Below are 12,393 nucleotides of genomic sequence, written 5' to 3'. Positions count from 1 at the left end.
TTGTGTCAACAATTTTGACAGGCGGAATACATGTTATGCGTAAAGTATTCTAACCCGACTTTTTCATAATTGTCATTTTTGATAGAATTTTTACAAATTTATACAGGGAAGGGGAAGTGGCCGCTATAAATTGACCGCGATCTTATTTCATGTTATTTCTGACACTTTTCATCATGCTTTTTCTGAAGGAAATATTAGTTGGCTTTCTGGTTATTCGTTACCGATTTTTGATTTATGATTTCTGGTTTCTTAATTCTGATTTTTGATTTCTGGTTTCAACTTTCTCATTTCTAATTTCTATTTTAATTTCTAATTTTTGGTTACTAGTGTCTGATTTCTGGTTTTTAATTTCTAATTTTTGATTTTTAATTTTCAATTTCTGACTTCTGATTTTTGATTAATTTCTAATTTCTGAATTTACGTGCGTATTGCTATAAAACGCTTAGCAGTTACCCGCTTTATTTTAAATTAACCAATACACAACAAGTATTTAAACTGAGCGGGCTTTATTACTCTCTGTTTGTTAAACACGCATGTTCAAGGTCAACCAAACTTTACAACGTCAAGTTAGCGAGTGTCACATCTGGTAGTCTAATCAGTGCTCTTGTCTTGTTCTATTCCGCCATATTGGAAATACAGATAAAGTAGTGAGCGTCTCTAGCAATAAGTGAAGTAGATAACTGATTTATCATAATTTACAACAAAATGAAAACTTATAGTCGGAAGAAATCCGGAGAGGCTCAGGACGTGATCTTAGATTTGAACGAATTATGTCGATTATGTATGGCAAAAGAGGACGAATTAGTACCCATTTTCAACAGCGACGAGCCGATCCCTTTGACCCTCCGTATAATGGCTTGTGTCGCCCTCGAGGTAAGAAAATCGAAAAATTGTAGTTATCTACTTGTTACACTTAGCAAACTGCAGGTTTTCGAAGGCGATGGCCTACCTAACAAGATCTGCCATCCGTGCAAATTCCAACTGGAAAAATCGTACAATTTTCGGAAAAAATGCGAAAACTCTGATATGAAACTGAGGCAACATTTGAAGAGTCTCCAGGCTAAAATCGGAGACGTCGATTTGAGCGTTTCAGGGGAGAGCGAACCGGCAGTCGAGGAAGTGCAAGAGAAGGAAGAGGAGGAAACCAAGGAGCCAAGCACGGAAGAAGACTTGGTTGGGGTCACCCAGGTGGCCTATATCCAACCGGACCCCGAGCCTGAAGACGACCCCGAAAGCATCACTTTACCAGCAGATGCCGACGTCGTGAATAAAGACGCTTGCACTTTGAAATCACTCAAAAGAGAAGTGATGGACGTCGAGGAGAATGAAGGTGACGGAGTCATTTTCGTAGACGAGGCAAGCCAAGAAATGGAAGATACGAGCTACGACGCGATTGCGGACGCCGTTAAAGCCACTCTTGCCACACAACCAGGTTTTGATGTGTCGGGCCAGCTCCAAATGAAGATCATCCCCACGGAAGGCAAGTTGACCCAAGTGGAGGTCACCACTGAGAACGGCACAGTCATCGTCATGGAACTGACGACGGAAGAGGAGGCCGAAGCGCCCCAAATGAGCTCCACGGTGCCTGAAGTTAACGAAGAAGGTGAATTGAAGATCTTCAAGTGTCCCCAATGTCCGAAATCTTTCGCACGGAGGATTCAGCTGCGGAGGCATGCCTCGGTTCATATGCAGCAGAGGGGTTTCAGTTGCGGAATGTGCGAGAAGTGGTTTCCTACTAGATCGGCTTTGGTGCGTCACGAGAGGATTCATACAGGGGAAAGGCCCTTCCAGTGTGAGATTTGTCAGAAGAGTTTTGCCCAAAAGGAGATCTTGTATCGGCATTTGATGACACATTCGGGGCAAAAACCCTACAATTGCACCCATTGTAATAAAGGTTTTACGCAGAGGGAGCCACTGAGGATCCACCTGAGGACTCATATGTCGGAAGGCTCGCATGACATCAATTTACACTATTGCTCCTTGTGTCCTAAAGTATTTTGTCATGCGTCGGGGTTGAGTCGGCATTTGGTCACTCACACGGGGAAGACTTTCAAATGTAGAGATTGTGATAGGTCGTTCACGGATAAGTCGTCGCTAAGGAGGCATCACAAACAAACACTGCATCAACCGTAGATTAGGCTTTTATCGAATTTTTGTGGCTATATATTTTCTTTAGAAATATACTCTTATATCACACTTATGCCTTTTTGTGTAACACTCATTCTAAACTTTACCTCCTACACAAAGCGGCGCATCCACCATATTAGGAAGTTGCAGTCAAGGTATTATTTTATTTTATAAAATATTGCCCTCTGTATATATCATGTTCCCTTACAGGTTTCCACTTTGTGCAATGCCTCACGTCGTTCTTCACATTCCTGTCTAAAAATACAAAAAATATTTCCAAAGCGCGAACACGTCGAAATCTATTGTGTAAATCCCTTTCCCACCTTTTATTATCCCGAACAAACGTGTTTTGGAATATTGCCATGTTGGTAAAATTGTCACGTAGTCGTAAACAGAAGTAATAATTTTCGTCGTAAAAGTAAATATTTTTGTAAGACTGAAATTATTCCTCCAGTTAAATTTTTCTTAATTGTCACAGCACGCAAACTTTTCCAACCTCGAGTGAAATATTTCGGTTTTGTCCAAAAGTCTCATTTATTTCGGGACCGCCGACGTAAAAGAATCAAAAATAACTCGAAAATTATAAGTGAAACGCATATAATAGTCGCACGCACTCAAAAATCTATAGCAATTATTTTTAACAGCCTAATTTGATATTTTTGGAGATGCAGTTACGCCAGGTGTGCTTAAAAACAAGAATTGAGTAATAAATCTTGGAAAAATTGTCAAGATTTTATTGTCAATGATTATTGAAATTTTTGGCGTATAGTTACGTTCTTGCCCCCCGCTTGTCCTCTATGGGAAGTGTGGGATATGAGAATCGCTTTTGCCAGTTTATCCCTGCGATCGTCTGAAAAGCGGCAACGAATATTTCAGGTAGCTGCAAATCAACAAATAGTAATTTAATCAAAACTTATTTTTAACACATGCTTACTAATATTTGTGCTAAACCATCAATCATAACTAGGATCAAGTCATGTATTCACGTCGTTTAATTAAATTAAAAATAAAGTAGCAGAATTAGATCAAGGAAGGGATTTTCAGTGCGTGGAGGTTTACTAGAAATGCGTGCCCCACGAATTCACTTTTTTGACAAAAACCTTTCAGTCTGACTCACAATTGATGATTAATTTTTGTCCTGGATATAATTAGACTTCAGACATCTGAAATAACAATTTACTTACCTCTGTTACATAAATAAGTATGACTTTAATAATAATTCGGCCGTGACTTTAAATTTAAATGAAACTAGAATGTCCCATAAAAATTGAATAGCGAATTTTAAAAATATAACAGTGAATCATGTTTTTGACTCGGGTTCAAGACCGAAAAATAGCCACTTGAGACATCTGTTTGAAATTAGAGTTTCTATAGGCGATTGCTAAAATGAACAATTTTTCGAAAGTTTACAAACAAAAGCCCTGTTTACACTTATGGAATTTATTTTATAAACATGCATCTTAATCTTGATAGAAAATTGCAATTTCGATTTTAAGTTATTTATAACTTGCTGAAAGCACACTTGTTTCAAGTAATCTTTTCATCGATCTCTTCATCGGTTTATTTTTACACTGAGGCCACTTAAATTTCAGTTTCAGGTAGTTTAGAAGCGAGAAGAATCCGAAAAATGGCGAGACTAGTTAACAAACAGTTCAACTCTCCTATTGGTTTATATTCCGAGCAGAATATTCGAGAAGTGATCGAAAGAGAGTCCCAAATTTTGTCAAATGGAGCAGTCGGGTAAGACAATGCATTTTTGGCAAGCTTCCATTCAGGTATGTTTTCAACCGGGGCAAATCCTAATTGACATATTTGCGTCTGAGAAATTTTTAAAATTAAATATTGTGGGGATTTTTCGGGCAAAAGTGGGCGGAAGATTGATGCGAGTTGAAAATAAATTTTCAGAGAATAAAGCGAAAAATGACATTCTTTACTAAAACCGCAAAATATGAGGCCATTTCACACTTTTCTCGTAAATAATCAAATTACATAAACAGATTTTGTGAAAGATGAGAGGCTATTTTTGAGCTTTGGCGATGCGGAGCAATGCAATAAAACCGCAACTTGTAAATCCGAGTTCACTGCTCACATCAGGAAATGTAGAATTTCCTTAATGCACAAATACCAAAATAGTTTTTTTATTTTGAGTCAATGATTCAGTGGTGACATCAAGAAAACAAAGTGACGAAGATTAGCCCTCATTCCACTCAAAACTCGGACAATTTTCAGTACGCGAATTACTCTCGAACGTGAAACATTGAACGATTTTTCGGGTCGCTCTGTATACTAACACCGGAAAGATGAGTTACCTGGTTGAGGACAGGTAGTTTGCCGAAGAATAACACAATTTTGTGATAATTTTTAAAATTCTAGAATCAATTTTAATAATCCCGGAGTTGGGAAACCGACAAATCTGCAAAATTCGGCTGTTTTGAGAATGCTAGAAGAGGAAGAACAAAGGCAAAGGAGTGGCCAATCACCCAGTAAGACTTTGTTTGTGGTTAATTAAGCATTTTTCATGCTAACAGAAGGATTTACTAAGACGAAATTTATACAAAAACAAAATTTGATCTTTTATAGACTAATACTTAATTTTTTTGTTATTTTTGGGATTATTTCAATAAAAATAACACACAAAGGGTAAGTTTCAAGAGTTTTAAGGAAATTAAAAGTAATAATTTAACTTTGCATGCATTTGTTCTATTTTTTTGTATAAAAGTGTCAGAGACATAACAACCTATCAGCGGCTCGTAAAAATGTCATAGATTGAAGGTCTCTGAGACAAAAACTTTTAAAATCTTGGCGAGGCCCCTTGGGAATCTTTCAACCGTTGAAAAGTTATGGTGACGGCAATAGAACTTAATTTTAATGTTTGACTCGAGTTTTCTATTAACGCACGTGCTCAAATTTTGTTTTTTGTATTTTTGAATCAGCCCCCTCCCATTTTGATTTTCATTCTTCGCGATTGCCTATTTTTACCCTTGTGTGTCCCCGCCCTAAAAACTTCTTAGGTGTCGGCTATAGTAGACCCCTTCGCGACCAAATAAAATGGCCCCCGTCGGAATTCGAGCAGAAGAACCTCCAAAGATCGTCGTTCAAAGACGTCGTCACTCCAGGTATTGAGCCTGCGCGAGATCGCCCCAATTTTTGATGTTTTTTGTAGAGTAGTTTCGTGTCTTTGTAACTAAAATTTTGGGTGGGTGATCCGTTCGCCAAATACACTAATTTTGAAACACCTCGATATGAGCAAGTTGCTTTAATTAAATTTTGAATTTCGGCCAATCCCAACATAAACGCTGTACCGAGCTTAGTGTATAAATATTTTTATTACATACGCGAAATTATCGGTAATACGAACTTGGTCGGTGGGAAAAACTAACAAAAAAGCTTCTTGGCCGCTTCCAATAAACAACTATATACGAATAATATATGTTGTTGTGTTACAAACTAAATTTATTTTGAGAACCTCCATTTCATAGAATAACCGAGAGCTTGTCCACAGGTCTGAAAAGAGTCGCTTGGCCGCCTCCAAACGAAGGCGAAAACTACACCGAAGAAGCACCAGTTCAAGCACAAGTAAGTAATTTTTGTATATTTCAAACTTCCCCTCGCACTATTTTGAAAACAGAAAGAACCATTTCAGCAAAATCGCTGCTGAAACGGTCCATCTGTTTGCACAATTTTTAACCCAGTGATTTTTTTCTACATAACGTATTTTTATCGTCAGGGTGGGCCCCAGTACTCCTCTCAATCACCCAATTTGCAGAATAATTACACTCCTGCACAGCAGGTACACCAACCCCCACCCTTAAAACCCCTCAATATTTCAAACGGAACGGCCAATTACCAGCCGCATTCGCCGCTTTCTAACCCCAGTCCCCAATCTTTTCGGCCTGCCACAGCCAATAAGCAGTGGGCACCTGTCCACTCTCCCGTTGGTACACCCAATCAGCCCGCCAGCTACCAAGCCCAGCCCCAGCAATATCAAGCCCCGCCCCAACAATACCAACCCCCGCCCCAGCACTACCAGTCTCCTCCCACTCAGCAATACCAACCAATAACACAACAGTACCAACCTCAACAAAAAAAATTTAGTCAGCAATCTGCTCAACCAGTGGGTGCGTCAAATCAGGTATGGTGAATTTTCGACCAGTGTGTATATATTTATGCATTCTGTTCACTAAATTATAACAAACATTTCCTGTATTTATTTCAAGGTGATTAACCCCCGATTTAACACTCCTACCAACCATACGAAAACAAACAGTGCTGCAAATTGGACGAAATCATGCATAAATATAATTTTAATAGCCCAAATATGTAATTTTTGTTTATTTAGCCCCCAGTTAGACAAGTGGAGCCTCCACCGGCAACCATCACTCTCCGCCCACAGGCCCCTGTGAGTCAGGCTCCTCCCCCAGTTGTCACGTCGCAACCAGCCACGGCGACTTTGAAAGGTACTTGCGGAAGGTGAATTGTCAAAATGAGTAACTTTTTTTCTCAGGTGGCAAACACCTGCGTGGGGACCTGAAATGGCCCCCCGAAAGCGTGAAACGCCAAGTGGAGGAGGAAAATCGCCAGCGTCTGGAGTTGGCCAAAGGCCCGGCTTGCAGGCCTCGACTAGTCCGAAAAGACTACTCGAATTTCTTCGCCCAACATGCGCTCAATGCTTCATATCCTGGATACAAAGCGCCCCCAGGAACGCAGTTCTATGATCACAGATGTTACTAAGCTCCCGCTTGCGACTCTAGTTGGTTTAGCTATGTTTGTGATAAGCTACTAACAAGATGTATAAATTTTTATTTAAAACGAGTTTAAGCCGCTTGCCGAATTTTTGCGAGTCATATTCGATTCGAAGCTTTGCTATTGTTGCGAAATATTTTTATTGTATCAAATGATTTATATTTGTACCATGTACGCAATTTAAATAAATCATGTTATAAAAATAAAACGGTTTATTTCATCGTTTACAAAATATATGAAGCTCACAACAATCATAGAAAAATACGTGTAGTTTTTCACATTGTGACGCAAATTACTAAAAATGTGGCCACTATTAAGCGTTTTTTTTCGTACAATATTAATAAGAAAAGTCAATCAAGTGACTACTTAATTTAATTTCCCATATTTCATTCAACGTAAAACAAATACAAAAAATAGAAAAAACTTTATCAAGTAAATGGTAACAAGTAAAGCACACTCGGATCAAACCAAGGAAAATCCTTGTGTTTGCTGAATCGCTTGCATCAACTTATACTTGAGTTTTTCTTTGGTGCTGTACCTCGGGAGATCCAACAAATTGAAACATGTGTGGGCAACCGGCAGGTATTTATTGTCATTGGTTGGTTGTATAATAATCTGAAATTACGAAACAGTACAAAAAACCGGTGAAAAACAAGATACTTACTTTGATTGCTTTCATTCCTTGAATCGGAATCCTATCACTACCAGTCAAAAAAAGCAAAAACTTCTTTTTGTCTTGTAAAGGCATTTCGTGGATAACTTCCCAAAACCACCTTATTGTCTTATCTGATGACGTGTATCCGTTTTTATACTCTGCTACTTCTTCCAAAGCGTGCCAATCGTAATTCTCATTACCGACAACAACAGCCTGAAGCTCGTGAGAGTGAAATAATTGAAGTACGCGGCCGCCACAGACTTTCATAAAACCGTGATGAAATGCAGTGTATTGCTTTTTAATCGATGTATTAAAAATATAATCAACGTAAAGATTTACATATTCTTCTCTACAAAACATTGTTTAAACAATTATTAAAATAAAATGTTAATGTACTTGTTGTCTTGTGTGACTGGAATATTTGATCCATTTGGCTTGAGTTCTACAACTCTAGACTCGCCAAAATCGTCCCGAGTTATCTCAAAACACAAATCAAAGACCGAGTGGAAATCAAACTCTTTATAATCAAGGATACTTTGCAGTGAATTTGCCATCATTGGTGACAGCCCTTTCAAATCGGCTAATCCCACCGGTTCATTGAGCAATTTTTTGTAAAGAGCCAACGGAAAAGGCAAATCGATTATCGTAAAATTATAAATCGCCAAGCCACAAATGAGTCCTATAAGAAAATAAACCGGTTCTTCCTCGAATGAATTTTCCGAAAACCACAGCGCTCTTGTTTCCTCGTACTCTTTAAACATCCCGTATTTCGGATCGAGTATTTCTTTTAACAACAACAGGAAAAACTCTTTTGTCACACCACCCGCATCCTCGGCTTCTTCACCACAAAATTTCACCCGAAGCGGCTTTTTCAAATCGTCAGGATCAACATTACTAAGCTCTCTGAGTGCATCCTGCACTATATGGTCTCTAGTAACGTTCAAAACTAGAAACTGGTTAATACTTAGAACGCCTGTGGGTCGGAATATCATGGAGAGGAAGGCTTGTTCAGCGGCGCTTTGCATTGCTTTATGCATCTAAAAATCTCGGGTTTTCACACAAAACTCAAACTCGCAAACTTACCTGTAGTCGCTGATCGGTCTCCAGAAGTTGGGTCTTAGCCGGAGCATCGAAGATAAACGGGTAATTACACAGAAAGAGTTTTCCGGTCTAAAAGTTGAATTTAGTGATTTTTGGCTCCCTCAGTTGGCAACCATTAACACTTTTTGATTAAAAATGCAATGTGTATAGTTTGAAACTTATTTCTACTTGGGAAAAAAGTTTGTTACAAGAATTGTTCAATATCGAAGTCTAAAAAGCCTGATCAAGTGTCCGAAAGTTTCATGAACGTATGTCTTGCATAGCTTGCGTTTAAACACTTATAATATAGGTGGATAAATAATTTGATATTCCAGAAGGTAATAATATTGGCAAAAATAGATTTGTATTGTATTTAACCCAGACACAAATTTATAAATATGACAGACAATTGATAGGTTTTAGCACTACCTAGACAGAAGGTAGACAACCGTTCATAAAATTTTCAGAACACACTGACCGAATTTTTATTATTATTATTATTATTTTTATATTCTAATTCTTTCCGGATTTGGAATAATCTCTCGAAAATTATTACAAAAAAAAAAAAGAACCACAAAGGAATAACTAAATGTTTTATATAAAAAATTCGTATCATAATATTTTTGAGTCAAATTGCATTGTTGCTGCTACTTTATATTTCAATATTTGACACAACTCCGCAATTTCACGGCGGGAAATATGAACAACTTACGTTTTGATCGGTGAGCCACATGACGTAATCCACCCGAATGTCCAAATAGTCGCTCAAATCCGGAATGTAGAAGGTGTCATACGGAACCTTTAAACCTTCTACGCTGTGGTTAAGTTTATGTAAATAAGTTAAAATATCTAACATGGCTACGAGACTAGAATCGTAAAAAACGGTCTAAAAATGTACAGTTAGAGGACGAAGTGTGTTTTCCCGAAACTCACTTTATTTTCTGGAATTTTTTGATTTCTCAAAATGAAAGACACAACAGATTTAAAAGTTCGTATCAAGTGTTCGAAGTAATCACAACTCATCATAGTCCACCAGATTCCTACAACTTTACTCGCTTGTGGACGCAGTCTTAAAAGGGCACTTGCAAAGGGTTTATGCAACTTTAAGTGTTGTTTCGGATTGTTAAATTCATGATAAAGAGGCAAAACCAGGTAAATTCTCAGCGTTTCAACATCGGGGGGCGAAGGCAAGAGTTGGTCCAAAACATCAACAGTGATTGAAGTCCAAATCTAAAGAAACAAAAAATATATTCGAAATATTTTTTTTAATTTATTCCACCCACCAAATCCTTAATCGTTTCATGTTCAATTTTGGCAATGAACGAAAACGCCCTTTCGGCATCCTCCATATTCACACCGTGATGCTTACTCGTGCAATAATAATGCTCGTCAACCAAAAACGACGCATTCCAACACGACAAATTCTTAAAAACCACTTCCAAATACGTCAAAATCTCCTGATCGACCTGTCCATTAACCGTTATTTTCGCACACGGTTCCAACCTCTCCGTCCGTAGAGTCAAAATCTGACTCTCTGGTTCATAATTCCGAAAATCATTCGGCGCGATTTTCGACTTTTTCTCAGTCACAGAAACGAAACAGTGATCCCCACCGGCGTAAATCCGCTTAATTACGGCATTTACCGACGCATTATTGGGCACCACTGGTACTCCACTCGGGGAAACCCACGGTCCGAGAACCACCTGGGGCGTGGACGCGTTACTAGGCTTCCTCAACCCCAATTGGCCGGCCCCGCCCAAACCGTAACTGTAGACACGCCCACGCGACGGTACGAAGGCCAATGAGTGTTGCCGACCGCAGGAAATCTGTGTTATCGTCGAACCCATCAGCTCCAACACCTGGAATTGTTCAGTAATTTAAGGGAGTAGAAAAAATTGTGTGTACTTGTCGCGGTAAAATCTCGTTAGAGGTACCACCGTGACCCAGCTGACCGTACATTCCGGCCCCACACGAGAAAACACCGCCGTCTAGTGTGAGAAAAGTGGAAAACTCATCACCACATGAAATGTATCTGACACGGCTATTTCGCAATGTTCGCAGTTGAGTAGGGAATTTTTTCGAAGTGGTGTCGTTTAAGCCAAGTTGGCCGTTGATGTTTTTCCCTAATAATTTTATTAATTGTATGGTAATAAAAAACTGATTTTTACCCCATCCAAAGACAGCCCCCGATTTTGAAACAGCAAAAGTGTGGTTTCCTCCGCAGGCAATCAAGGCAAATGGAATACCACGTAGGGAACAAACTGTAGTTGGTGTTGATTCAAATGGGGTTATTGTTCCTAGACCCAATTGTCCAAAATCGTTTGCCCCCCAAACTAGCACTTCTCCAGCTTAAATTTAAATAATTGAATAATTGATTTTAGTAATTTTCTACTTTACCATTAGTTAAAGCTACTGAATGTCGTTGCCCTGCTGCTATTTGTACTACCTGATACTTTGCTAATGATTTGATTAACTTAGGAACGATTTGTAAGGTACCCCCAAGTTGGTGCCCCAATTGGCCGTAATTATCTGATCCCCAGGAAAAGACCTCGCCCCATCGACTCAAGGCCAAAGAGTGCATTTCCCCGCAGGCCACATTTATGATCGAGTATGCGTCAAGACCAGACACCAATTCTGCAAAAATGAGCTTGTTTGATTCTGTTCCTACAAAAGGTGAAAAATGGGTGAAATGACCAAGATATGAAAGGATGAGTTTGCAAATAAACTGTCATGTCCCAAAAATTTAGTTTTTCTCGCAAAACTTGGAACAATTAGTTTCTACAAGTGGTCAAATAGAACATAACAGCAACAAATCACATACTAAACAGCGACATACGTGGCCTTTTTCTCGGCTGGTCGTGCCCCAACTGTCCATAATCATTGTTCCCGCAAGAATAAACTTTTCCATCTTTGGTCAAAAACAGTGTATGGTTTGCACCCAAGGCAGCTTTCATCACAGATTTTGCCTCAAACCAGTCGAGGGCTTTGGGGGTGAAGATGTGCTCCTCTTCGATGCCCCCCAGCCCCAGTTCACCGTGAATGGTACTTCCCCAGCCAAACATTTCTTCCAGAACTTTCGAGACTGAGTCGTTTGAGTTCGCTTTTAACCTGAAACGTAGCTTCTAGAAATTTCCGCGATAACATCGATTTCAAAAGCTTCGGTTTTTACCTAAAATGCTCGAAAAAACATTATTACGAATTTTGAATCCGATGGAAATTTCTTGTGTGTTTTTTTTTGATGGATTGGAAATTGACAATTTTTACGAAGGTTATGTTGAAACCAAATGTCAAAAAGCGCGCCCAATTTAAAAACAAGTTTTTCAAACAGAAAACAACGGCTTATTGCAAATTTGGACTAAAAATATAAAATTTTGTAATATTTACCTGCACCAAGCTAAACCCATGTTTTAAGTCTGCTGATAATAATTTGATTATTTTTAAATAATGGCATTTGTATTGCATAATTGGTTGCATAAGCACCTTGAAAGTTACAAGAGTATTATTCCGAAACTATACAGAATGTACGGAGTTGGTAATAGTATATTGAAGAACAAGTTTTATAAGGGTTGATTTGGCGCACGAATCCCAAGTTAGAAAACGAGCCGTAGACGAGTTTTCTATGGGATGAGTGCGCCAATGCCATTATAAAACGAGTATTTTATGCTATTTTTTTCTAATTTGCGCCCCCTTTTTTCTTATTTTAATTAAAAAAATATATATTTTTGTCGACTAAGTAGAGAATTTTGTGTTAGTTGGTATCGGTTGGTAACACTCGGCGCCCACCTGTT

The 12,393-nt window shown here is 38.7% G+C and overlaps 3 protein-coding genes across 7 annotated transcripts; 2 read left to right on the top strand and 1 right to left on the bottom strand.

The window, feature by feature from the left end:
* The first annotated feature begins 613 nt into the window (after positions 1-613).
* Positions 614-2,196, top strand: LOC123007390 (zinc finger protein 358-like). The gene is made up of 2 exons (XM_044402670.1): positions 614-873; positions 928-2,196. Exons 1-2 carry the CDS (start codon positions 706-708, stop codon positions 2,131-2,133), a joined length of 1,374 nt encoding a protein of 457 aa, XP_044258605.1. The 5' UTR covers positions 614-705; the 3' UTR covers positions 2,134-2,196.
* Positions 2,197-2,860: 664 nt separating this feature from the next.
* On the top strand, positions 2,861-7,078 carry LOC123007147 (RNA-binding protein 33). 4 transcript variants are annotated; one of them, XM_044402243.1, is made up of 8 exons: positions 2,925-3,003; positions 3,720-3,867; positions 4,501-4,610; positions 5,139-5,243; positions 5,630-5,703; positions 5,855-6,259; positions 6,467-6,584; positions 6,632-7,078. In XM_044402243.1, the coding sequence occupies exons 2-8, from the start codon at positions 3,755-3,757 to the stop codon at positions 6,856-6,858; spliced, it is 1,152 nt and encodes a 383-aa protein (XP_044258178.1). In that variant the 5' UTR covers positions 2,925-3,003; positions 3,720-3,754; the 3' UTR covers positions 6,859-7,078. The 4 variants fall into 4 exon arrangements, with proteins under 4 accessions (XP_044258176.1, XP_044258178.1, XP_044258175.1 ...); XM_044402241.1 differs by lacking the exon at positions 5,139-5,243 and having other exon boundaries at positions 2,861-3,003; positions 3,726-3,867; XM_044402240.1 differs by lacking the exon at positions 5,139-5,243.
* Positions 7,068-12,024, bottom strand: LOC123007146 (probable E3 ubiquitin-protein ligase HERC4). 2 transcript variants are annotated; one of them, XM_044402238.1, is made up of 12 exons: positions 11,990-12,024; positions 11,442-11,713; positions 11,003-11,269; positions 10,774-10,953; positions 10,511-10,728; positions 9,889-10,464; positions 9,539-9,835; positions 9,318-9,491; positions 8,609-8,695; positions 7,922-8,562; positions 7,535-7,874; positions 7,068-7,485 (listed from the first exon to the last, which is right to left on the bottom strand). In XM_044402238.1, the coding sequence occupies exons 1-12, from the start codon at positions 12,007-12,009 to the stop codon at positions 7,333-7,335; spliced, it is 3,225 nt and encodes a 1,074-aa protein (XP_044258173.1). In that variant the 5' UTR covers positions 12,010-12,024; the 3' UTR covers positions 7,068-7,332. The 2 variants fall into 2 exon arrangements, with proteins under 2 accessions (XP_044258173.1, XP_044258174.1); XM_044402239.1 differs by having other exon boundaries at positions 11,003-11,239.
* Between the last annotated feature and the right edge of the window lie 369 nt (positions 12,025-12,393).

The sequence above is a fragment of the Tribolium madens genome, unplaced genomic scaffold (assembly GCF_015345945.1).
Source record: "Tribolium madens isolate multiple individuals breed KSU strain unplaced genomic scaffold, Tmad_KSU_1.1 Scaffold_3;HRSCAF=73;Tcas5.2_LG2, whole genome shotgun sequence".
Lineage (NCBI taxonomy): Eukaryota > Metazoa > Arthropoda > Insecta > Coleoptera > Tenebrionidae > Tribolium > Tribolium madens.
The sequence above is the reverse complement of the archived record's forward strand: the minus strand, read 5'-3'. Positions and strand labels throughout refer to the sequence as shown.

Coding starts and splice junctions, on each gene's coding strand:
- LOC123007390 (XM_044402670.1), top strand. CDS start 706: ATGAAAACTTATAGTCGGAAGAAATCCGGAGAGGCTCAGGACGTGATC. Junction 874..927: donor TGGCTTGTGTCGCCCTCGAG/GTAAGAAAATCG, acceptor AGCAAACTGCAG/GTTTTCGAAGGCGATGGCCT.
- LOC123007147 (XM_044402243.1), top strand. CDS start 3,755: ATGGCGAGACTAGTTAACAAACAGTTCAACTCTCCTATTGGTTTATAT. Junction 3,868..4,500: donor TTGTCAAATGGAGCAGTCGG/GTAAGACAATGC, acceptor TTAAAATTCTAG/AATCAATTTTAATAATCCCG. Junction 4,611..5,138: donor AAGGAGTGGCCAATCACCCA/GTAAGACTTTGT, acceptor AAAACTTCTTAG/GTGTCGGCTATAGTAGACCC.
- LOC123007146 (XM_044402238.1), bottom strand. CDS start 12,009: ATGGGTTTAGCTTGGTGCAG. Junction 10,729..10,773: donor GGGGGCTGTCTTTGGATGGG/GTAAAAATCAGT, acceptor TAAAATTATTAG/GGAAAAACATCAACGGCCAA. Junction 9,492..9,538: donor AAAAAATTCCAGAAAATAAA/GTGAGTTTCGGG, acceptor GTACATTTTTAG/ACCGTTTTTTACGATTCTAG.